This window comes from Aspergillus aculeatus (assembly GCF_001890905.1).
Source record: "Aspergillus aculeatus ATCC 16872 unplaced genomic scaffold ASPACscaffold_5, whole genome shotgun sequence".
Lineage (NCBI taxonomy): Eukaryota > Fungi > Ascomycota > Eurotiomycetes > Eurotiales > Aspergillaceae > Aspergillus > Aspergillus aculeatus.
This window is the reverse complement of record NW_017962980.1, coordinates 724,387-746,944: the sequence shown is the minus strand read 5'-3', so window position 1 is coordinate 746,944 and position 22,558 is coordinate 724,387. Positions and strand designations below refer to the sequence as shown.

The 22,558-nt window shown below is 51.6% G+C and overlaps 6 protein-coding genes and 2 non-coding genes across 8 annotated transcripts; 5 read left to right on the top strand and 3 right to left on the bottom strand.

The window, feature by feature from the left end:
• Positions 1 to 1,264: 1,264 nt before the first annotated feature.
• ASPACDRAFT_51261 (transcription factor domain-containing protein) lies at positions 1,265 to 3,614 on the top strand (the record flags this gene model as incomplete). The annotated part of the gene is made up of 3 exons (XM_020202457.1): positions 1,265 to 1,276; positions 1,343 to 1,401; positions 1,457 to 3,614. 3 exons carry the CDS (start codon positions 1,265 to 1,267, stop codon positions 3,612 to 3,614), a joined length of 2,229 nt encoding a protein of 742 aa, XP_020057720.1.
• A 642-nt stretch (positions 3,615 to 4,256) lies between these two features.
• On the top strand, positions 4,257 to 6,541 carry ASPACDRAFT_26299 (uncharacterized protein; the record flags this gene model as incomplete). Its single annotated transcript, XM_020199407.1, has 10 exons — positions 4,257 to 4,562; positions 4,622 to 4,715; positions 4,765 to 4,964; positions 5,014 to 5,087; positions 5,138 to 5,236; positions 5,290 to 5,462; positions 5,536 to 5,699; positions 5,759 to 6,062; positions 6,202 to 6,392; positions 6,470 to 6,541. 10 exons carry the CDS (start codon positions 4,257 to 4,259, stop codon positions 6,539 to 6,541), a joined length of 1,677 nt encoding a protein of 558 aa, XP_020057719.1.
• Positions 6,542 to 6,591: 50 nt separating this feature from the next.
• ASPACDRAFT_51259 (uncharacterized protein) lies at positions 6,592 to 8,717 on the bottom strand (the record flags this gene model as incomplete). The annotated part of the gene is made up of 3 exons (XM_020202456.1): positions 6,592 to 6,596; positions 7,310 to 8,175; positions 8,248 to 8,717. The coding sequence occupies 3 exons, from the start codon at positions 8,715 to 8,717 to the stop codon at positions 6,592 to 6,594; spliced, it is 1,341 nt and encodes a 446-aa protein (XP_020057718.1).
• ASPACDRAFT_t121 lies at positions 6,961 to 7,032 on the top strand. The gene has a single exon. It is a non-coding gene; the product is annotated as a tRNA-Cys (tRNA).
• Positions 8,718 to 10,084: 1,367 nt separating the features above from the next.
• On the top strand, positions 10,085 to 11,246 carry ASPACDRAFT_41638 (glycoside hydrolase family 28 protein; the record flags this gene model as incomplete). Its single annotated transcript, XM_020200969.1, has 2 exons — positions 10,085 to 10,315; positions 10,368 to 11,246. 2 exons carry the CDS (start codon positions 10,085 to 10,087, stop codon positions 11,244 to 11,246), a joined length of 1,110 nt encoding a protein of 369 aa, XP_020057717.1.
• Positions 11,247 to 11,731: 485 nt separating this feature from the next.
• On the bottom strand, positions 11,732 to 11,803 carry ASPACDRAFT_t107. The gene has a single exon. It is a non-coding gene; the product is annotated as a tRNA-Arg (tRNA).
• A 164-nt stretch (positions 11,804 to 11,967) lies between these two features.
• On the bottom strand, positions 11,968 to 15,629 carry ASPACDRAFT_1866824 (uncharacterized protein). Its single transcript, XM_020197884.1, has 7 exons — positions 15,448 to 15,629; positions 15,283 to 15,384; positions 14,943 to 15,227; positions 13,237 to 14,887; positions 13,094 to 13,183; positions 12,208 to 13,025; positions 11,968 to 12,121 (listed from the first exon to the last, which is right to left on the bottom strand). The coding sequence occupies exons 1-7, from the start codon at positions 15,495 to 15,497 to the stop codon at positions 12,019 to 12,021; spliced, it is 3,099 nt and encodes a 1,032-aa protein (XP_020057716.1). The 5' UTR covers positions 15,498 to 15,629; the 3' UTR covers positions 11,968 to 12,018.
• A 3,123-nt stretch (positions 15,630 to 18,752) lies between these two features.
• ASPACDRAFT_12309 (putative membrane bound cation transporter) lies at positions 18,753 to 21,178 on the top strand (the record flags this gene model as incomplete). Its single annotated transcript, XM_020196596.1, has 6 exons — positions 18,753 to 19,340; positions 19,389 to 19,460; positions 19,512 to 19,589; positions 19,655 to 20,828; positions 20,882 to 21,068; positions 21,130 to 21,178. Coding segments are annotated over 6 exons (2,148 nt in total), but the record flags the coding sequence as incomplete, so codon positions are not given.
• Between the last annotated feature and the right edge of the window lie 1,380 nt (positions 21,179 to 22,558).

Genomic DNA, 22,558 nt, shown 5'->3' with positions numbered 1-22,558 from the left:
TCTTTTCCGACATGGTGGCTGCTGATCTGTAGTTTGAGTAAATTGCGGATCAGTCGGTTGAGGTCATAGGCCTCTTATTAGTGGCGTGAGGATTCACCCGACAGTGCTTGAACAATCAGGGAGTCAACTCCCTGCGCAAAGCACAAGTCTCCGTTGAAGTGGCAGTCATCTCATCAATTTGCAAGACTAGGCATGCTAGGTGAAAAACCTCGGTGGGAACATCCTGTGACTGAAAGAACAGCATAATAAAGGGATTGTCTCACGAAACATGATGATCCTGCATGGAGACTTATAATGAGACGCAAATGCCTAGGACCGTCTGAGGGTGCAAGACAACGCTCGACCAGCACAGCGAACGTCATGCGCACCAAAGCAGTGCTGGCAGTTGTCCGGTTCGAAGATGCGAGGCAAATGTAACCTTATCCGGAGTCGATGACGCATTTCGATTCCAATAAACTTCTCGGCATCAGTCGGCAACAGTGGGGCCAACCTCAGGTTTGAAGGCTGGGTAAGTACATCTCATTTCGCTCAAGATGAGCTCAGACCAATGTAATAAGGGGGATTTGTAGCATGCTAGACCTGTTATTCTTTACTGCCTGAGGCAGAAGGTAGCCTTCAGACTAATCTAGATCTTCATACATACAGATTTACCGGCGGCGAAATAGCATGCAAGAAGTCAAAAAGGATCTAGAATGTCACCAAAGCTTGGGAGATTCCGATGTATGCTAAGAGATACACTGAATGAAAACCTTTTGTGAAAGGTATATACTGTAGGCAGTAGCCGAAACGATTGTCCATGTCAGGGAAGTACTAGTAAACTCGGCCTGAGCACTGTCACCCGCGTTTTGGAAAGGGATAGCAGTGACGATCTCTCTGCATACTGTGGGGCAGATCCTATAGTATAGCTTAGAAAGAGGTGACAATTCATGAGTTCAAGAAATGCCAGAAGTTGTTTAGATGTGGCTATGGATGAATTAAGGAGACAAAAAACGTGGGGGAAGATAGAGGCGGATGACTAATTGCCTGGTCGGTCAATCCTGCCGATTGGCCGGAGGCCTCTGGGACTTTCCCTTGTGCGGCGTGGCGCCCGGCAGTTCCACAACACGGCGTGTTCTGGACTCTGCAACTTCTCCACGATTAAATCTTGTAATCTACTCGCAATTCTACGCGCCATACTCATCCCCTGTGATGGGCTCTCCTACCAAACCATACCAATGCCAGCGATGCCCCAGGACATTCGCTCGCCTAGAGCATCTTCAGCGTCATGACCGCTCACGTATAGACCCCCTCTTCTATCATTCTATGATCTGTGATGACAAATCCAATTGACCCCGAGGCGCAGACACAAAAGAGAAGCCGTACATATGCACCAAATGCCCCAAGTCATTCACGCGCAAGTCAGTTACCACCGATTCTCTTCGATTATGACTTGAGAATCCCGCTAATACCTTAGTAGAGACCTATTGGCGCGTCACGAACGCCTGGCTCACAGCAGCCCGACCCTGGATGCTACACCAACAAGCTCACCGCAGCCTGCTTCTCCTCAAATATTTGACGGACTTAATGTTCTGGCATCAGCAGTGGCTGGCCGTCCACTTTCGCCAACTCCTCGGCAGGGTCAGCCGATAACTACGGCTTCCCCAGCTTCCTTCCCAGTGCCGTTAGCGGACACGGTTCCAGGGCATACTGTCGCAAACTCCCAAACGGCGGCAGCAGCGCCTCCTGAAGCTCCTGGGTTTACCGAACCTTTTACCAGTTATGGCCAGTCTATCTCCCATGATGGGGATGACTTCACCACTTTCCTAGATAGCATTCCGCTTCCAAGTCACCCTTACTCACCCACTTACCAACCACTTCCTCTCTTCCCTGCCTTTCATTTTGACCCAGCAACTTCGGATTACGGTCACACCGTTGCGAAGGGCAAGTCAGCCAAGGACATTGGCTCACCTTCCACACCTGTATTGCCCCGACATGGAACGCAGTTGCCATCACTCCAACCGGACAGGACTCAGGCACCCTATAAGGCTCGTGAGCCTAGTAGCCAAATATCGGTAACGACGCAGTGCAGGGACCGCATTATTGCAACCCTGACAGACTATGCCAACGTCGTTCATAATTCGTTTGTCCCGTCGCGACACGCCTTATCCCGCTGTCTTGGTGGGTATATGAATGGTTTTCATGACCACTATCCATTTTTGCACATCGCCACGCTGGACACGGATGCGACCCCCGTGCATCTGCTTCTCGCTATGGCTGCTTTAGGAGCTCAGTACTGCCGCGAGCCTGACACGAGTCTGGAACTATTTAAGGTTGCAAAGGCCGTCACTCTTGAGCATGTCCGGAGAGAATTCCAGTGGGGTTGCTCCACTCACCAAATGGCAAATCATGTCGACAAGGCGGTCAGAGATCAGGATATCATTGAAACTATTCAGGCATTTCTCATATTGATGTCCGTTTCATGCTGGTTTGAGCGCGATCCCCCACATCACGAGGCTCTTTACATGCGAAGCGTCATGGAAACTCTTCTCCGACAGGGGGGATTAAACGAGCTGCCGGCACAGGATGGGACTTGGGAGAGCTGGATCCGAAACGAATGTGTCAAGAGGACGAAGCTGATCGTCTTTTGTTTTTTCAGCGTGCATACTATTGTGTTTGACATACCGCCGCTGATCTTGACTGAAGAGCTCACTCTTGACTTGCCTTGCACAGAAAAAGAATGGAATGCGACGAGTGCGAGCCAGTGGCTTATGGAGAGAAGCCAAAGCCGCGGGGAGCCTAAGCTACAAGCTGCCTTGAATGCACTTTTTCCACAATCCTCTGGAGCCAAAGGTCGCCTGGAAAGTTTCACCTCGATGGGCGGCTATGTACTGATCCATGCAATGATTCAAAACATTTGGTTGATGCAAAAAGCCAGTCGCCTCCCCGTCTCCAGTGGTGGCTTCTTATCACCAGCAGTGATCAATTCTCTAGAACAGGCGTTAGAAAACTGGTGTCAGTGCTGGGAACACAATCAGGAATCCTCCATTGATCCTTTTAACCCTCACGGTCCGCTCTCTTTCACCTCGACAGCTCTCCTCCGTCTAGCATATATCCGTCTCAATGCCGATTTCAGCTCCGCGCGACGACTACAAACCTGGAACCCGGATGAGATAGCCCGTTCCTTGAAGGATGAGTTATGTGTGCAACGGAGCGATAGACTTACTCGCGCCGCATTACACTGTGCTCACGCGCTCAGCACACCCATCAAACTGGGCATAAACTATGTGGCGCACACTCTTGTCGTGTCCTGGTCCAATCAGTACGCCTTGTGCTCGCTTGAATGTGCCGTACTACTGGCCAAGTGGCTAGAGGTGGCGACAGTCCCAAGTCCAGAGCCGAGTCTGACTGAACAAGAGAACAAGCTGCTTGAATTTGTTTTAGAGATGGTCATGGAAGTCCAGCACGGAGTTTCCCGCGACTGGCTCCTGTCGAATAACACAAGACTAAGTGCAACTGTGACAAGGCTCTGGGCGAGGTTGTTTACAGGAGATTATATATGGCAGCTGGTCAACCTAATAGGTCGCTCTCTCAATCGTTACGCCGAGATACTGGAACCCACAAATGGCCCGGTGTGAACCAGCTAGATTGTCATCATATACATAGATTTTTAGATTAGAAGATACCCCAAAAGAAACTTAGAGAAATCCCATCAGTCCGGGCGCTGTGTGAGGTAGCCATTGCCTTTTTCATCGCTGTGGAATTGAGATGGGCAAGCAAGGGCAGCCCCTCAAAATGACGCCATCCTCACCCTGAAGGCATCACCGCTACACTATCGTCGCTCCCTCACGCCGCACCAACGACTTGGCAAAGACGAAGAGGCGGGGAGTGTTGCCTCTAGGTGAACCCTGCTGTGGATGCCGATGTCTGGACAAATCCCGTTGAAGTACGCTTATCTATCCCCCCTTGACAATCCGGACTAGGGATTGCGAGCTCACGGCGAGGTACATACACTAAGAACTTTGGTGTACTCTATCAGGGCGACTTTGCTTTGCATAGCATGCATTCTATCATTGCATCCGGCTATATCGCCGAAGAGCGGCGATAAATGTTCTCGATCAACCAGTGGCACTATACGCGACCAGCTTGGCAATGGCGTGCTAGAAATCTCGACAGTTCAAATTGGAGACAACCTGCCTCGCATGAGGTATCGCGGATCTGGAACCTGGACCTCCTACAATTGTCACTCTGTGCTTTCTGAGAGACTTGCCTTGCGCAACATGGCTAAAACAGGCGACATCGACCAACAGTCCGTTGGTCCACACCCAACAAGTCACTCGGCCGTACAAGACTCGGTCGGAAGCAAAGATGGCGTCTATGTCCAGACACAGCAGTTCAACGATAGCGCTTCCGACTTACAGGGACACAATCCGTTCGCGGACCCAGAGGTCGCGGAGCGCTACGCTATGATCTATGAGAAGGCACAGTACGAGTGTCGACACGTCTTTGATCCGACCCTCACGTGGACCCCGGAGGAAGAGAAAGCGTTGGTTCGCAAGCTGGACTGGCGTGTGTGTCTGTGGGCTGTATGTCAACTTCTGTTCTTGTTTGTTTACATAACTTGCTCACTGACTGGGTGTTTTAGTGTGTGATGTTCTTTGGTCTTCAGGTTGACAGAGGCAATCTCGTCCAAGCGGTGTCAGATAATTTGCTGAATGACCTTGGGTTGACGACTGATAGTAAGACAGCTAGTCACTCTGCATTATGGCCTGGAGTTAACATGGTTAGACTACAACACCGGTAACACTATCTTTCTCGTCTCCTTTCTGCTTGCAGAGTTACCGTCGCAATTGGTGTCCAAGAAGATGGGGCCGGATCGGTGGATCCCGATGCAGATGACCCTTTGGTCTATCGTTGCAGCAGCCCAGGCTGGCTTGACTGGAAAGCGGACTTTCTACGCTACGAGAGCGCTTCTGGGGATTCTCGAGGTAACCGAATCTTTCCAAAGATTGCTTCCTTGCTCTAACTTTTCAATAGGGTGGCTTTATTCCTGATATTGTTCTGTGGTTGTCGTACTTCTATACCAGCAGAGAACTCCCGACTCGTTTAAGGTGATCATACTTCGCTGGGCTCGTGACATATATACTCATCTTTCCCTTAGTATCTTTTGGACTGCTCTTTCAACCACTACCATTATCACCTCATTCATTGCATTCGGAGTCCTTCATATGCGGGGCATCCAAGGTATGGCCGGCTGGAGGTGAGTAGATGCTTCTCGAGCCTCACGAGCGTGCACTAAAGCATGGTATCCAGGTGGCTTTTCCTTATTGAAGGGCTGATCACACTCCTCGTCGGTCTGGCCTCGTTCTTTCGCATGCCTGCCTCTGCCGTCGACACAAAGAAGTGGTTCCGCCCCAAGGGATGGTTCACGGATCGGGAAGTCAGCATCGTGGTGAACCGGGTCCTTCGAGACGACCCTTCCAAAGGTCAGCATTTGCATCTCTGCTTCCTCTTAGACCATTCTCTCTCAGACCCATGAAGCTCACACAACATCACCAGGGGACATGCATAATCGGCAGCCCATCACCCCTCGCCGCCTCTGGAACTCCCTGCGCGACTACGACCTCTGGCCCATCTACATCCTCGGCCTGATCGTCTACATTCCCCAAACACCCGTTTCGGCCTACATTACGCTCACACTTAAAAGTGTCGGCTTCAGTACGGTGAGTCACGAACCCCTCGTCAGCTCCAGCACGATCAGCTGAACATTGACATCAAACAGTTCACCACGAACCTCCTCACCATCCCTTCCAGCGTTGGCCACATCATCACCCTCCTCCTCCTAACCCGCCTGAGCGAATATCTCAACGAACGCACCTTCGTCGCCATGCTCCAAAGCATCTGGACCCTACCCTGCGTCATCGCCCTGCGCTTCTGGTCCGGCACCATGACCAACGCGTGGGGCACCTTCGGCCTCGTAACGACGCTGCTATGCTACCCGTACTGCCACGCGATTCTGGTCGGGTGGATCTCGAAGAACTCAAACAACGTGGGCACACGAACGATCTCCGCGGCGCTGTACAACAGTGAGTTGCCCCTTACCCTACCACCCTTTCCAATAACAGAAACCCGGAGTGAATCATCTACAAACGATGAGATCCAACCCCACCCTCTCAAGCCCCTCTGAATCCAAGTGCTAGCGCTGACACCCTCTGCTACATCCAGTGTTCGTCCAAGTCGGCGGCATCATCGGGAACAACATCTACCGTACAGACGACCAACCCAAGTACCGTCGGGGAAACTCCGTGCTTCTGGGCATCAACGTCCTCGCGATCGTGCTGTTCTTGCTTACGAAGGTCTATTATGTTCTGCGGAACAAGCATAGGGATAAGGTTTGGAATGCTATGACGGAGGAGGTGGGTTCTCTCTTGTTACTCCGACTACCCATAGCATTCGATGCGGTTGCTAATAGTCCCTCTTTTCTGTTGTGCAGCAACGACAGCATTACATCAATACCACGACGGAAACTGGGAGCAAGCGGTTGGATTTCCGATTTGCGCATTGATCTTCGTTGTGGTCTACTGTGCGTCGATCGAGGATTGTGTATATGCTCGGTCACTCTCGAATGAATATGCAAGGATGAATTATTCTATCAGTGTTTGATTGCAGGTGTCCGCAATAATGATGGGTTGATAATTTGTGCTCCACCCGAGAAGCGGATATATATCAGCGATGTTGCGGCTGTTGTGCGAAAGAAAGGATTAGAATCAACCATACCAGAATATCCTCGTCAAGCCGGGTTGCAAGTCACAGATACTAGATGAGCTCCTAGAGGAATAAGTGCAGGAATGGAGAGATTTGGAGGCGATTATGTATTGTGGCTGGGTGATGCCGAAGTGACGAAGAAAGGATAATGATGAGTTGATGATGGTAAATTACGTCACACTATTATAGTTTGTATTGTTTGGTGACGTATCAACAAATGGGTCGGTAGCTCAGTGGTAGAGCGTAGGATTGCAGATCCCGAGGTCACGCGTTCGATCCGCGTTCGGCCCTCTCTTTTTCCTTTTTGTATTCCTGCATACACCTTCATATATACCACGCCCAAGTCAACAAAGAGCCTACATTGGATTCCCGTAGTTAGGCTACCATATTGTACACCCCCATTTACCACAGCACCTACCTCCTGAAAGTCCATGTCTACCTACCTATTATACTTTACCCACGTTTGATGCTCAAACGACTGTCTCAACATCGTCCCAACCCCATCCAACATGCAAAGGCCAGCTCGTCTGATACCCGGGTTCTCCCATTGATCCCCAACAGCCGAAACCTTCGGGCTTATCAGGATCTCCTCCCAGGTAGGTGACTACCAAAGGGTATGGACACACAATCCTCGACAGACTCCCATCTTCCGATACAGCTGGAAGGCTATCCGGAGCCATCCCCATTTCTACCCATGTTGTCAGTGCGGCCATCATGGCCGAAGGAGCAGGGCCCGGCCCTGAGCCACAGTGGCCGACCCCTGGAGCCTCGAAATACCGGTAAAAGTCCATGACTGCAGGATCACGCTCTGTCACGGCTGCATAGTAGGCCTTGGACCCACCGGGAGCTATTTTCTCGTCGTTCAGCCCATGCCAGTGAATGATCTTACCTCCGCGCTTCTTGAACTCGTGAAGATCAGGGGAGTCGGCGCTGATTATGGACCGATAGCCGGCGACCGAGAGACGAAACAAGCCTTCAAACTCTGGATATGTCAACTTCAACTGATATAGATCTAGATCTGGGTTCTGCGCGAGGAACAACGACAGCCAGTCGATCACAACGCGATAGAGCGTAGGGTTACAACTATGATTGTGGACTGCTTCCGACGAGGAACACTCAGTGCCGTGCCACAGCGAACCTCGTGAAAAGCCATGCCACAAAGGCACCCCGTACTGATCGCGCATGCCCTGCCACATCTTCTGAGCCAGAATGACCACATCAAGCGTAATCTCAACGTCGACTCCGTCACCGCAGTCGACATGCTTGCCGACAAGGAGAAGCGCATTAAAGTCACAAAGGTCTGGCTCGGTAATGATTCCATCGATGACTCCATCACGATCGTCGCAGGCCTTGATGACCTCCGCAGCAATAGCGTTCATCACGCAGGGAGATGGATAGATGTTCAGCAAACGCATCGCAAAGTTGAACCAATAGCTCACCGGCATCGAATGCGCCCAGCTGAGAGATGGAGAACCCGCTCAAATCCCATCAAAAGCATCGGGAAACCTCTGCGCGAGCACCATTCCCTGGCGGCCGCCCCCGGAGCATCCGTTCCAGTAGGAGCGCTTCGGCACCTCTCCGTAGAATTGTTGGACAATGTCTTTCGCCAGAATAGCCATCTCGGACAGAGCGACGGAGGAGAAATCCAGCAGCCGGGCCACGTTCACATGCCCCGACTCGTCATCGAGCGCCCATTCTCGTGCCGACGGGGCGAATGCATTATGTCCCAAGTCGGAGCTAACTGCTGCATACCCCTCGGCCACGGCCATGGCCGTGGCACTGTCACCGCGGGTCCCCGCGAAATCGTCGCCACCGATGCCCTGCAGGCGCTGGTTCCAACCCGAGAGAGGTAGCCACACCTTGATGTTAATCAAATCATCCCAACCGGGGTGGGTGTAAGTCAGGCTGACATTGCAGAAGGTCACGCTGACTCGACGATGCTTGATTGGATTGACTTGAAGTCCGTCAATCTCCATGTCGAACACAGGGAAGACCATGGACGCTACCACTTCAGTACCCGGGAGAGAGGGTCGACGAACTTGGAGGGGCGAACACTCAGCTGCTGTGAGTGATGTGAACAAACTGACCTCGATGGCTAAGAGGAATAGGATGAAACTAAACCAATCCATGATCACTGATACTGTATACTCGTTGATAGTGATAGCAATAGATGACTGTGATCAGCATCACTACCTGAGATTTCTCATCCTCATTACATGCTGCGGATTTCAACTTGTTTTCGGCAGGTGCGATCAAACGAAAAAAGGCAGTCTCACTGCACTCGACATCCCGAATTCTACAGCATTGAAGCCTAGTGTGATGCACAAAGAAGATATCAATCATGATACTCATCAACGCCGGCAATATTTTCATCGCCAAGGTGCAGAAACGGAAAATTCGCCGCACCGATTGTGAAGCTAAACAAAGGGGTTTGACTCCGGGCCATTCGAAGCACGAAGACGAGATCGGCAACCCTATGGCCTCTGCAGAAGCCTTCACTAAGAAAGAGCGACGTTTTGGATTCGTGGAAGATAATCCTCCTGGATTCACTTGTCGCCAGAAAAAACCGGCGCACAGTTTCCGGCAAGTTGCTTAGCCGCTTCTGGAGCGGAAGGAATGCCTTTAATATCGTCTGATATGAGCCAAGAAGTCGGAGATGATTCTTGGCAGTATGCAGGGGGCAGCTCGCGTCGCTCACCATGACGAGGCCTACGTACTCACTGTACTCGAGACGAGCCTCTTGAGGCAAGAAGCAGGGTCTTTCCGACCGTTCCGCCCCAGGGTTGTTGGCCCGCTGAGCAATGACGATGCGCCGTGCCGCCACGACTGATGAATGCTTCGTTTCGTATCGTGCCATGCCCAGCAAAACAAGACTCGTCACACAAGACTAAGACTTTTGCTAAGCAAGTTGCCAAGCCGACTGGTCCGGACGTCGGATGTTTGCACTGCATTTAACCACAAATTTGCCGAAGCAGTGCGGCATGGGATCGGCAGTCAGGGGCCCACCGCGGAACCCAAGCTATTCTGTTTGAGACTTGATGACGACGATCATCATTGATTGTGATTCTCTGAGGCGTCGAGACGCCGACTGCCGAGCCAACGAACGGGTATGGTGAAACAGCGTGGATTCGAGGAGGTCCGTGGAGCCGTTCGAGATTGATATCGGGCGGGACCTGTTATCGAGGAGCTGGACCTAGAAGCTGCCTTCACGGTATAAAAGCTTCACTTCTTTTCTTGCTCTGATCGTCTCAACAACCACGTTCTCTCTTTCGACTCTGTTGATCAGACACTCATTCCTTCTTTTATTCTCTCTTTATCACGATTCTGTTGACCAGAATTCATCATGCACTCCTTCCAGCTTCTCGGCCTGGCCGCTGTCGGCTCCGTCGTCTCGGCCGCTCCTACTGCTTCTCGTGTCTCCGACCTTGTGAAGAAGTCCTCTTCTACCTGCACTTTCACCTCTGCCAGCGAGGCTAGCGAGAGTATCTCTTCGTGCTCCAACGTCGTCCTCAGCAACATCGAGGTGCCCGCCGGAGAGACCCTTGACCTGTCCGACGCCGCTGACGGTGCCACCGTAAGTTTTTTCTATAACGACCACTAGTTTTAGACTCAGCTAACGATATCAGATCACTTTTGAGGGCACCACCAGCTTCGGCTACGAGGAATGGGACGGTCCTCTTATCCGTTTCGGCGGCAAGCAGCTCACCATCACCCAGTCTGACGGTGCTGTCATCGACGGTGATGGCTCTCGCTGGTGGGACAGCGAGGGCACCAACGGTGGCAAGACCAAGCCCAAGTTCATGTACGTCCACGATGTCGAGGATTCGACCATCAAGGGCCTGCAGATCAAGAACACTCCGGTGCAGGCCATCAGTGTGCAGGCGACCAACGTCTACCTGACCGACATCACCATCGACAACTCCGACGGTGACGACAACGGTGGCCACAACACCGATGGATTCGACATCAGCGAGAGTACTGGCGTGTACATCAGCGGTGCTACCGTCAAGAACCAGGACGACTGCATCGCCATCAACTCCGGCGAGAACATCCTCTTCACCGGCGGCACCTGCTCAGGTGGCCACGGTCTGTCCATCGGCTCCGTGGGTGGCCGTGATGACAACACCGTCAAGAACGTGACCATCTCGGACTCGACCGTCACGGACTCGGCCAACGGTGTCCGCATCAAGACCATCTACGGCGACACCGGTGATGTTAGCGAGATCACCTACTCCAACATCCAGCTCTCCGGCATCACCGACTACGGAATCGTCATCGAGCAGGACTACGAGAACGGCAGCCCTACTGGTACCCCCTCCACCGGTGTCCCCATCACCGACGTGACCGTCGATGGTATCACCGGCTCGATCGAGGATGACGCTGTCCAGGTCTACATCCTCTGCGGTGACGGCAGCTGCTCCGACTGGACCTGGTCCGGCGTTGACATCACCGGTGGTGAGACCAGCTCCGACTGCGAGAACGTTCCCTCCGGTGCTTCTTGCTAGAGCTAGACGGGGGCTGGTGTCCGAGTTGCTTTTTTTTTCTCCGTTCACCAGGTTGCGGCACAATGCTAAATCAAGATGTCCGGCTTTCATCTGTGTACTCCGAATGTATAATACTCTGTCTTCATAGTCAATAAAGTTACACTCTTGCTTTGATCGCATCTTGGCACCTTATCCAGACTAGTGAGACCTATTAGTGTTTGACTCTCATCCGATTCGCCTTGCAATTAGTAGCGACTAGGCCCCGGATCTAACTTTGCTATAACTATAATGCCTCTGGTCAAGAGGGAGAGCAAGTCTCCCAAGATACTGACAGACCCGTCCTAATTGCTGATTAGATCTCATTAACGGGTCTTTCGGCGATTGAAAGCACGATATCTCACGTAATCAATAAAAAGATATGACATAACGTATAACTCCGTAGTCGACGAATCCTCGGGACGAGACTCCCGTACGGCATGCAAAGGTGGGAAAAAACCAAAAAGAAATGACCTACGCAGGGCTCGAACCTGCAATCTCTTGATTCGTAGTCAAGCGCCTTACCATTGGGCCAGCAGGCCTTGCTGTTGTAATGGTGATGGAATAGAAACCCTTCTCCCTATCTCAGTAAAGAGTAGTGCTTACCGAGAAGTGACCCGACAAGTGGATCTAGATGCCCCTGGCGTCAAGTGCGTATCACGTCTCGGCATAGAAGTAGATATATAATCAATTACATTGATAGATATGCTTGTGCATTATATAATTTATTCCAAAACACATGCACCTGTCGGTCAGTTCAAGCATCCACCTCCGACATCAAGCGTTGCGATTCCGCATTCTCCTGCGCGTGGCGCACATGGAACTCGAAGCTCAGTTCTCCGACGAGACTTCTCACATCACTGACCATATCATGTTAGCGACTGTTTGTTTCTCAAAGGAAGGGAGAGAAAAACGAGACAAACTCAAATCGCACAGATAAACATACCGTAAAAGATCATCCAACGTAAAGCTGACCACCGACCGCAGCACCTCCAGACAGACAAATGCCGAAAACGCCGGATCCTCGACGTGGCGGATGCTCAGCAGCTCGCCGTCGATGCGCTGCAGCTCCCGCGCTAGCGGGAAGGAGTCGCCCGTCGCGAGGTACGGCGGCAGCGGCTGCGCGTTGGTCATGGACGCCGACAGATGGCAGAGCAGCGAGGTGATCTGGTGCGACTTGAAGCCCGCGGACTGCAGCGCGATCGACGCCAGTCTCGCGACCCACTTGTTTTCTTCGGAGTTGCTGCCGGCGCCGGACTGGCTGTCGACGGATAAAGCGTCCAGGGCCTGCGTGGTGTGGGCCATCAGCGCCATGCTGGTGAGCGTGCGCTGGATCTGGCCGATGATGCGGTCGTAGGTCGGCTTGGGGAATCTGCCACCGATCGGGGGCTCGAAGGTGCTGAAGTGGCTGTGCATGCGGAGGCTGTTGAGGAGGATCATCTCCTCCTTGAAGATCTTGTGGCGGGTGTGGTCGAGGTGGTGGGCGGCGGAGCGCACGTCGTCGTCGACGCTGCCGAGCTCGCCGTTGAGCCAGAGCTCGATCGTCGTGTGCATGCAGCTGTAGAACTTGGCGAGAACAAAGAGACCCCGTCCGAGGGCTTTGCGCAGGGTCGATTTGGCGGTGATTGGGTACGGAAAGATCACCCAGAAGAAGGAGATGGCGCAGCCGGCGGCGACTGCTGCGAGTTTGTAGGGGCCGAAGATGTAGATGGGGTAATAGGGCTGGCCGTTGGAGGTGGCGACTTCGACTCCGAGTTTGCGGACCTAGAGAGTTTTGAAATCCAGTTAGACCCGAGGATTGCTTGGAAGAAATGCAAAGAGGGCGGACAGACTTGTAACTCGTATCCCACAATAACGTTGAATGTCACTATGGCAATTACAGTTGCGCCGAAGTACTGAGGAACCTTGATGTAGAAGTAGTACTGCCAGGAGAGTCAGCGATGAGTGATTGAGAGTTCTTCCCCAACAGACTTACTTCAAATATGTTTCCAATGTAAAGGAATACTATGACTCCTGCAGTCTTTCCATCCACTATGTACCACACGATCAAGCTCAACACCATCGACACGACGGTCGCAGCAATTCGAGCCACAAAGCCGAACATCGTCTGCCCACTGGTTGGGTTCATACCGATCACAATGACAATCATGGCCCAGATGCATCTTTGGTGGATGAAGAAATCTTGGGTCTGCCGCAGGAAGGCTAGGATACCGACGCAAAATGCCGCTGCTGCCACCCGAAATCCGAAAATGCTCTGCTCAGACTTGATAACTTTCGATATGATGCGAAGCACTATGCTTCCCTTCTCAAAGAAATTGGCAGGCGGCAGGTGCTCGGGGTCTGGAAATGTCTCTGCTTCGCGCTCTTCATAGACAGCGGATGGATTGACGTGGGAAGACTGTCGTCGGCCAGAACCTTCCCCGGATTCCTTTTGTTCAGAATCAGGAGACAACCACTGCAAGATAGTCTTCTGCTTGGGAAAAATGAGTCGGCTGCGCTTCATCGTGCCATCATCAATTTTTTCATCTGCGAATTTGACCAGGTCGAGTGTCGCCTTCAGAATGCTGTCTTGCAAGTGGCCCATGTATAGAATCATGAAAAATTCCTGTTTCACGTCGGGGTCAGCTACGACGGCTCGCTGATTGTTGTTTGAAGAGGCATCGTCGGCCTTTTCGGACAATGAGAATGCCTCGAGAGAGGCCAGGGTTCTCGTGAGGTCTTTGCGTCGGGAATAGTACTGGCTTATTTCTTGCTGGAATCGTGCCTTGAAGCCCTGCTGCAACGGACTAAGCATGTCGCCTGTGGCCTCTTCATCTCTCTCTTGGTACAATTTCTCGACGTGCTTCCTCTTCTTTAGTTCCAAGCTCAACAGAACATATTGCAAGCCGATGTTCACTAGGCGAGCAGACTCCACCAATCTTTTGTGAAGTGTCTCGGCCACTTTCTGCAACTCAGCCTGCTTCGTTGGTGCCTCCTCGTCATTCTCACATGACCCAACGCTGTTGTTGCGGGTCCCTTCATTTTTCACAACCATATCGAGGATTTCAGGAAGCATTGCCATCCCTGATAAGGGCAGCAGAAGGCTTCGTAGCAGACCACCAATACCACTCAGATCATCAGCCGATAGCTTTCCCCAGGCGATCTCATCCTTCGAGTAAAACATATCGGACTGCAACTTTCCATGCAAGGCATTCAACTTTGTTACTGCCGCGCCGAGAGCTTTCTTCTTTGCTTCCAAACTCGAACCCCCGTTATTCCCTGCTGCGCCCACGCTCCGAGCAGTCCGGGTTCGACTGAGAAGGTTCTGATCGCCAGTCCACATATCTGGGCTCTCCCCTACGAAGTCGATCTGCGCTCGGAGCACGGCGTCAATCTGCGCGACGTAGCCCTTGATGTCCTCGAATACGTGCCCTCGGCTCGTGATCGGTAGTATGAAGAGAGAGACGCCGATGGCAATCGCAAACCCCAACATAAACCCTTTCAATAATCGGCTGACAAAGCCCAATCCATCAGATAGTGTCACAAATGTCCCAGCTCGGGTGATGGTCACAGAGCAGAAGATCGAGAACGCCACCATAGGATCCTGCAGCTCCATCGGTTTCCAGGCACGGATCGTATTCGCACCCCTGCAAAGAACTGTTAGCATTGCCTGCAACAGCACAATCGAGGCAGCGCAATTACCAGATCATAAATATAAGCCATATGGCAGATACGGCGCAGGCATCGCTGCTGAAGCCAGTGCGGACACTCTCGCTTGCGTCTTTCGGGGTGTTGTGTTCTCTTGCCTTCACAGCACAGAATATCGCTAGACAGCAGAGTGATGCGGATACGCATGTGGACAGGAGATCAAAGAACATGATCTTCATGAATTTCGCGCGGGGCATGAGAGCCTGCGACAGGACGGAGATCAGCGCGGATAGGTAGCCAATAGTTAGTGTGATGTCCGCAATAGAACTGCTCTGATAACTACAATGGATGTAAGTCGACTGCTTTGATATGTGTCGATACTAGGTTGGCTCACATTGCAATGACAATGGTCGGTGGCAAAGCACCTTTCAACATCATGAGAAAGGTTCGAGTATCCAGGTCCAGGCGTCGCCTCCAAGTCCTTGGGTCGAGTGCGCTGTGAGGCATTTCTCAGCTCCTGCTCACTGTAGATTAAGTCATCGAGTGCGGAATCTCATACCTGAGCACCTTGGACAGGCTGGATCCACCAGAGCTCCGAGGAGGAGCCATGGTGTGTCAACTGTCTCTCGTGCAATGTATTGCTAAATCAGGTGAACTGAGTGATAGCAAAGATTAGTTTAATATATGAGGAGACTCGAAAGATGCTCGAGAGAGGGAACAGGATGGAAAATTCATCCTCTCGTGATCTGAACTAGCGTTGTTGATCGAATCGCCGACGTCCGGGGCCGCATCCGGATCGGGTTGCCGTGCCTGAAATCCATGGCGCCTGCCGAGCTAAATGCCGACTCAAAAAGTTTCCTTTCCTTGACTAAGTTTTCGAAGGTGGACATCATTGAGATACTGTCTTGGATCGAGTGATATACGTAGTACAGCCTGGTAGTAGTCTCAGTCACACCGGGCTGTTCGATTATCGACTTGAGCTGATCACTGCTGATGCAGATTGAGCTTTGACGAAGGGTGGTATATTTGGTGGAAGATAGTAGTTAGTGTGATTAGCAATTGAAGTTGACTTTGATCCGATCCTTTCACATCTTCCCAGGCTATCAATACTGCCCTACGGAGAGTAATTAAGGTTTTTGCAGGCCTTCGGAAATAGACCCAGCAATTCCATGGCTATCAGAGTCGGCAGGGAGAAGGACAAGCATTATTGATTGTATCCAGGCGGGATAAGTCTTTACCCGATGCTCTGAGCTATGATCACCTGACTAGATGCATAATTTATGAATCCAGCAGTCAAGATGAGTCAGGAATGAGTGTCTGCCTGCGGCACAACTCAGGTGATGGCTCTTCTTTCATACGCATTTCCCCCTTCCGGCAAACGACAGCATCCAAACCTGTTGAGCAACCATGATAATTCCCTCATAGTGCATCGACACAGAGGAGTGTCCTCCTGGCCGATCAATCTGAGGTATTTTCAAGTTGTGGCTGCAGAGCTGGGTGTGACTGACCAGTGCTGGTGTTATGATAATGAGCAGCCATCCCCTCCATCATCGCATTTCGGACTGCCTTACGCGGCGCCACGGAGGCTTTGGACATCACCCCCGCATTGGCATGTTTACGAATACTACCCCGCTCACTGGCCAAGACCTGTCAAACGAGGCCGCATCAGATGTGGTAGACTGGATCAGGTCGAAAGTATTGTACAGGACTGTACATGAGTACTACAAATGACCTCATTTATGGACAGCTGGCGCCAGTGTCGGGTGGACCAGTCTCCCAAGCACGAGGAGCCGACAAATCGCGCGACTAGTTGACTTTGCAACATGGAATGCTCTAGCACCTGGCTGTCTCTGCCACGCCTTGGCACGTTCGTGTTATCCATCGTGGCCATCATGTATCTCAGCACTTACCATGGTCCCCGGAAAGTTATTCTCCTCAGCCACAACGTAGCGTTGATTTGCGGAGTGCTGGTGGAGGCGACAGTGGGCCCCAGATATGTGGCTGAGTCTTTGACGCAGGGGTTGGAGATTCGGAGCCTTACCAGGCGGGAATAGCGTTGACGATGGGTCGTTACTGAGTCATAGAGAACTCAACCGAGGCGTAGCTGGACTGAAAGAAGTCGTCCAAGCTAAAGAAAGGAATGCCAAATTGACTACCAAACTGTAAGCGTAACCGAATGGCGATGGATGACGCGCTCTCTGTTTGCACACATCTTACCTTCTTCTGACCTCGGCCATGTGACGCGTTACCCAAAGCTGTTGCCAGCCGTGGCAACGACCCGCATGCAGTGCCCGTCCCGGATGACGATGATGTATGATTGGGTATGATACGAGTGACAATACAGGTACGTCGGACTTCGGAGGAAACCCTCCGACTGGGACGAGGCTAACATCTCGCAGACAGTCGACCAATGGATAGCTCCGGATTCCCAGATCGCTGTCCACAAATATTGGGTCGTCCAAAGGCAAGGCGGTCTTTATCGATCTGATAGGTATTGTAAATACCTGTACGTAGGGTAGGTAAAATATGGCCAGTTCCCTTGGTGATAGTCATGGATGTGTCTCACTCTTATTGCTGCGTAAAGAAATTGGTTATAATAGAACAGTGCTCTATACTCCGTAGACGGCAATGTGCCGGGAAGGGAAGATAGATCCATAACCCTAGGTGATTTATTCTTCCAGGAGTGAGTGAGGCGTGGCCTCGGGGGCAGGTGTTCCGTAGTCGCAATTCGATCACAAAATTGGGAGGTCTCCATGTTCTGGGTCCCAGCTTTCTGACATGGTCCTTGGGCTTCGTCCATCCCCTTGCAGGTTGCAGACCGATTGAGCAAGGTGAAGTATGAACTAATTGGCATCTTCACCTACTGAAGAAAAAAGGAAGTTATTTCGTCGATTGTACTAGAAACATTTAGCTTGTTTACCACCAAGCCCTAGAATGGATACCAGGTCGACGGGCTGCAGAAGGGAACCGTACGAATTCGATCGACGGGAACCCAGATTAACAGCCCTCATGCCCCACCAGTGGAGTGGATAGATACAGCAAGGTAATCAATCATCATCCGTCGTCAATTGTTGCTGTGTTTTGCGACTCAACCGCTTGCCGAGCCTCTAAAGATAAAAATAAATGAAAAAACCGACAGAAGAGCGGGATCCGAGTCCTCATGTCGGAGATAAGCCGATGACCTCAGCACGGTGTAGCTGCCTTGGCAGGCCTTGGAAGGGTAAGCTGATAGGATGCAGTGCAGGAGGGGGAAGGGGGGGAAGGTGAAAGAAAAAAGGAAAATGAAAAAGAAGAAAAAAAAATGAAGGTGGATGATTGATAACACGATACTCCGTAGATAACAACCTAACAAGAGGGAGGGAGTTGGACGCAAAACGGGGCAGGCAAGACGGGACCATGGACCATGGCTTCCTCCCCTTTCATGGTTAGGTGCAGGGTGATCATGCTGGGGCTTGGCCGGCATCATTGGCTTGCCGCTCACGCCAAGGGCCCCGGCCGGCCGCTCGTCCTTATATTGTCCTCATTTCGCTGTCTGTCTTGCCCTCTCCAACTTCCCATAAATCCACTTGAAGCTTGGCTTGCTTCCTCCTGTGTGTTCCGACACAGTTTTCTTTCTCTTCTTCTGTTTCTTCCTATCCCATCTCATCTCTGTGATACGCCTCAGGCTCCTCTGCCTTCCCCCTTGATTATCCCTGCTTCTGGTTCTGAAATACATGCGTAAGTGCCTCGGTCACCTACCGATACCCCTTCCTTCATAAACTCGCTTCCAAACACAGCACGCGCGCCAAACTTTGGTGGCTTTCTTGGTGCATGAATCTCGCTTCTCTTTCTGAGAAACCAACTGATAAACATTTCGATTCCATAGACCGGATTCACTCGTGGGCGAAAGCTCACGCGTCAACTCGCCAAAATCGAGCTTCCTCCCAGGTAGACCAAGCCTCCGACGAGGCAGCGGCTCAAGATGGGCAAGTGAAGGAAGCTATACGTGACCCGGCCAGCCCGGAGTCAGAAAAGAATTCAAATGAGACCACCAAGCACGGACTCTTCACGCGCATGAAGGATGGCATGGTCCGCTTCAGCAGCCACACCAAGACGGCTCTTTGCCACAGTTGGGTTAATGTGCTGCTCATCTTCGTGCCCGCCGGTATCGCCGTCCAGGCGGCCGGGTTGAACTCGGGCTTGATCTTCGCCATGAACGCGATCGCTGTCATTCCCTTGGCTGGTCTCCTCAGTCACGCCACTGAGTGTGTTGCCAGCCGCCTAGGTGACACCGTCGGTGCACTGATCAACGTCACTTTTGGAAATGCAGTCGAGTTGATCATTTTCATCATTGCACTGGTCAAGAATGAGATTCGAATTGTGCAAGCATCCCTCTTGGGATCCATTCTGGCAAATCTACTGTTGATTCTGGGTATGGCCTTTCTGCTGGGAGGCTTGCGTTTTCAGGAACAGGTACGCAATTCTCGTCTGTGTTTCTGAGTTGTGTACTAAGTTCTCTAGATCTACAACAGTACCGTCACTCAAATGAGCGCCTGTCTTCTTAGCTTGAGCGTCATGAGTTTGTTACTACCTGTGAGTGATGACTTGATTCGTTTGAGGGTCCAGAACTAACATAGTCATCAGACAGCCTTCCATGCTTCGTGGTCAGATAGCTCGAACGCCGACAAATACACTCTCAAAGTTAGCCGAGGAACTAGTGTGGTAAGCTCCCTCAGAAGTACGATGAGAAGCGAAGCGCATCAGATACTAAGTGTCACAAATAACAGGTTTTGCTTCTTGTGTACGCCTTGTACATCCTTTTCCAGCTCAAGTCGCATGCCTATCTCTACGCCAGTACTCCTCAGCAGATTATTGACGAAGAGTCCCACCCGGGTGTGTTGGCCGAGTTTATGAACAGCTCGTCAGATTCAAGCAGTTCTTCCGACGAATCGGTTGACACTACAACATCCTGGTCCACCGCCAAACGCATCAAGAGGGCCATGAAACACAGACGCCACCGAAAATCAAGCACTAGCTCACGTGGAACAGTATCTCCGCAATCGTTCCGTAAGAAGTCCCTGGTGGATATGCCATCGTCGGCTGTCATTGATGAGGCCCACGGTTCTGGTGATTTGAACAGTACCACTAGTCATGCAGAGGGTTCAGGGTCGTTTGTCATTGATTTTGGCGACGATACCCGCTACGATGCGGACCACGAGCCACACTCGAGGGACTACGAACCGCAGTCGCGGGACTTCGGAGCTGCCCCTAGGACCTCGAAGCAAGAGAGAAAGGCCAAGAAGCAGGAGAAGAAAAAGCATGAGAAGCGTACGGAAAGCGCCCAGGGCGCTATCAACACAGCTATGAACGGACGGCCACCCTTGAAGTCTTATCAATCGGAACCTTCTGTTGATCATGGCGATTCACAAATTCCTGTCGAGGAGATCCCCGAAGTGCCTAAGAGGCGATCGCCATTTCGGCCTACCATTCCCTCACTGCTCTCGAATACAGTGTTCTCTACCGCGCCGGGTATTGCACAACCAACGAATCTTTCCGCTGCATCTGGTCTCCGCCGTACACACTCGCTGCCTTCTTTCTCCAATCGTCCTCCACCCGTGGGAAGCGCTGTACAGTTTGCCCGTGGAGCATCTCGCATGCCTACCGTGGTCAGCGCGGCCACTGTCGAAGACACTTCTGAACACCCTGAGCCAGAGATGTCTCGCACCTCCGCGGTGGTCATGCTCCTCGTCTCAACCGCTCTTGTCGCGGTCTGTGCAGAGTTCTTGGTTGATGCGATTCCCAACATGATTCAAAGCTCGTCTGTTAGCGAGGCTTTTATCGGTCTAATCATCCTGCCTATTGTTGGTAACGCCGCCGAACACGTGACGGCCGTGAGTGTGGCTACTAAGAACAAGATGGATCTTGCTATTGGTGTGTCTGTTGGTAGCAGTATCCAGATTGGTATGTTTTGTTAGACCCTTGGACTTTCTAGGACCTGAGCTGACCCCCAGCAGCTATCTTCGTCACTCCCTTGGTAGTTATCCTCGGGTGGTGCATGGACAAAGACATGTCTTTGTACTTTACTCTATTCGAAACCATATCACTCTTCGTAACGGCTTTCGTCGTGAACTTCCTTGTCCTGGACGGCAGAAGTAACTACCTAGAGGGATCTCTGCTCATCGCAGCCTATGTTATTATTGGGTATGTTATATTGTTTTTTCAGCCATGTTTTGTTGAACTTTTTTTCTAACGAGACTTGTAGTGTCGCTGCCTTCTTCTATCCCGGAAGTGCTGACTCCAGCAACTTCGCCGGCAGCTCATGATTGATCTTAATAATAATACGACGGCGGAAGCCGTTTAGTATGATGAGCCTGACACGTCTGGACACTGTGTCAGATGCAGACTGTGGTCCTCATTTTCCGGCAAATGCAATTTATGACGAGTTCTAATTGGCTTGAGGTGGAATTTGAGTTTGAAGCGAAGGAACGAATTGACCAGAATTTTGACGCGTTTTGTGGCATATAGGGTCGAGACTGTAAATATTGTTACCTGGGTGTCCTACTTGGCCAGTTACTCCGCTATATGACTGGCATTCTGGATCAATCGAGTATCTCATAATTGCTCGACCGAGTCAGGCACATCTGATTATTTTGTGTTACAGGTGCATTGGCTATCTGAAGGTGCACTATCTTCCGTCCAGCAGAAGAGCAGAAGGACCCTACCCCGTACTAGGTAGAAAGATGCTCCGAACGGTTCCGTAGCCCCTCGGCGAACGAAAAATATTGAGAGAGGAAGGAAGGGTGTGGCTGAGCGGTTGCCTTTGGTCGCGGAGACACAGCCACTCATTGAGGCACACGTGGCGAATCGCTCAGGGGCTCCGAGTAGAGTCTTGGCACGGTGTCCGGATTGCTCGCTCAGAGACTACTGTTACAGATAGGATGATAGTTTCTTACCTCTCTTTGAATTTATCCGGATTACAGGAGCAGAAGCCCTCCCTGGTGCAATGTTGCCATGAGCTACTGATAACCTATATAGATTTCGATTCTGCATGGGCACTCGGTGAAAACCGTGTGACGGCAACACTTCTATTTCCCGTTGACAGGATCCCGAATTAGCATGGATGTCTTGGAGGGCGGCAACCATGGCCCACAGCTTAGTTTAGTAATTTCTGGAAGGCCGAGGACCCGCCAAGCCGAGGAAGGGTTCTGCCTGCCAGTGTTCATGGTGCCGTGCTGTCACCGGACACCGCGGGCGGATTCAGTTCAAGTTGCGTGTGAACTCGCCAGTGATTCAACAGTGGGGGTCATTTGTGGCTGATGCAGTAGCATCACACTTCTGATTGGGTGGTATCTTCCACCAGCCCCCAATGTGGCGCCAAGCACCAAAAAAGGAGACGGATTGCTGCGGCATCGCTTGGACAAGTCATTCATTTCTCCAGTCGCTCCCTGTTCATTAGTCCGGATATTGACAGCTTTGCCCCGACTGGTAGCTCATAAGACTGCTATCCAATACATTGTCGTCATGTCTACAGAGTATTGCTCAGTTGACTTTCCAAGAAACTCAGGAAGAGGTCCATCATCCATGATCGACTTTTGTACCTATCTATGTGCCTGACAAGGTTAAGGCTGCTTTTGCCCCTCCATCTCTTCTCCCTACAGGGATAAACGAAAACTTGCCCCGCAATTTCTCCT

Coding starts and splice junctions, on each gene's coding strand:
- ASPACDRAFT_1866824 (XM_020197884.1), bottom strand. CDS start 15,497: ATGGCTCCTCCTCGGAGCTCTGGTGGATCCAGCCTGTCCAAGGTGCTC. Junction 15,385..15,447: donor AGCCTGTCCAAGGTGCTCAG/GTATGAGATTCC, acceptor AATGCCTCACAG/CGCACTCGACCCAAGGACTT. Junction 13,026..13,093: donor TTGTGGGATACGAGTTACAA/GTCTGTCCGCCC, acceptor AAAACTCTCTAG/GTCCGCAAACTCGGAGTCGA.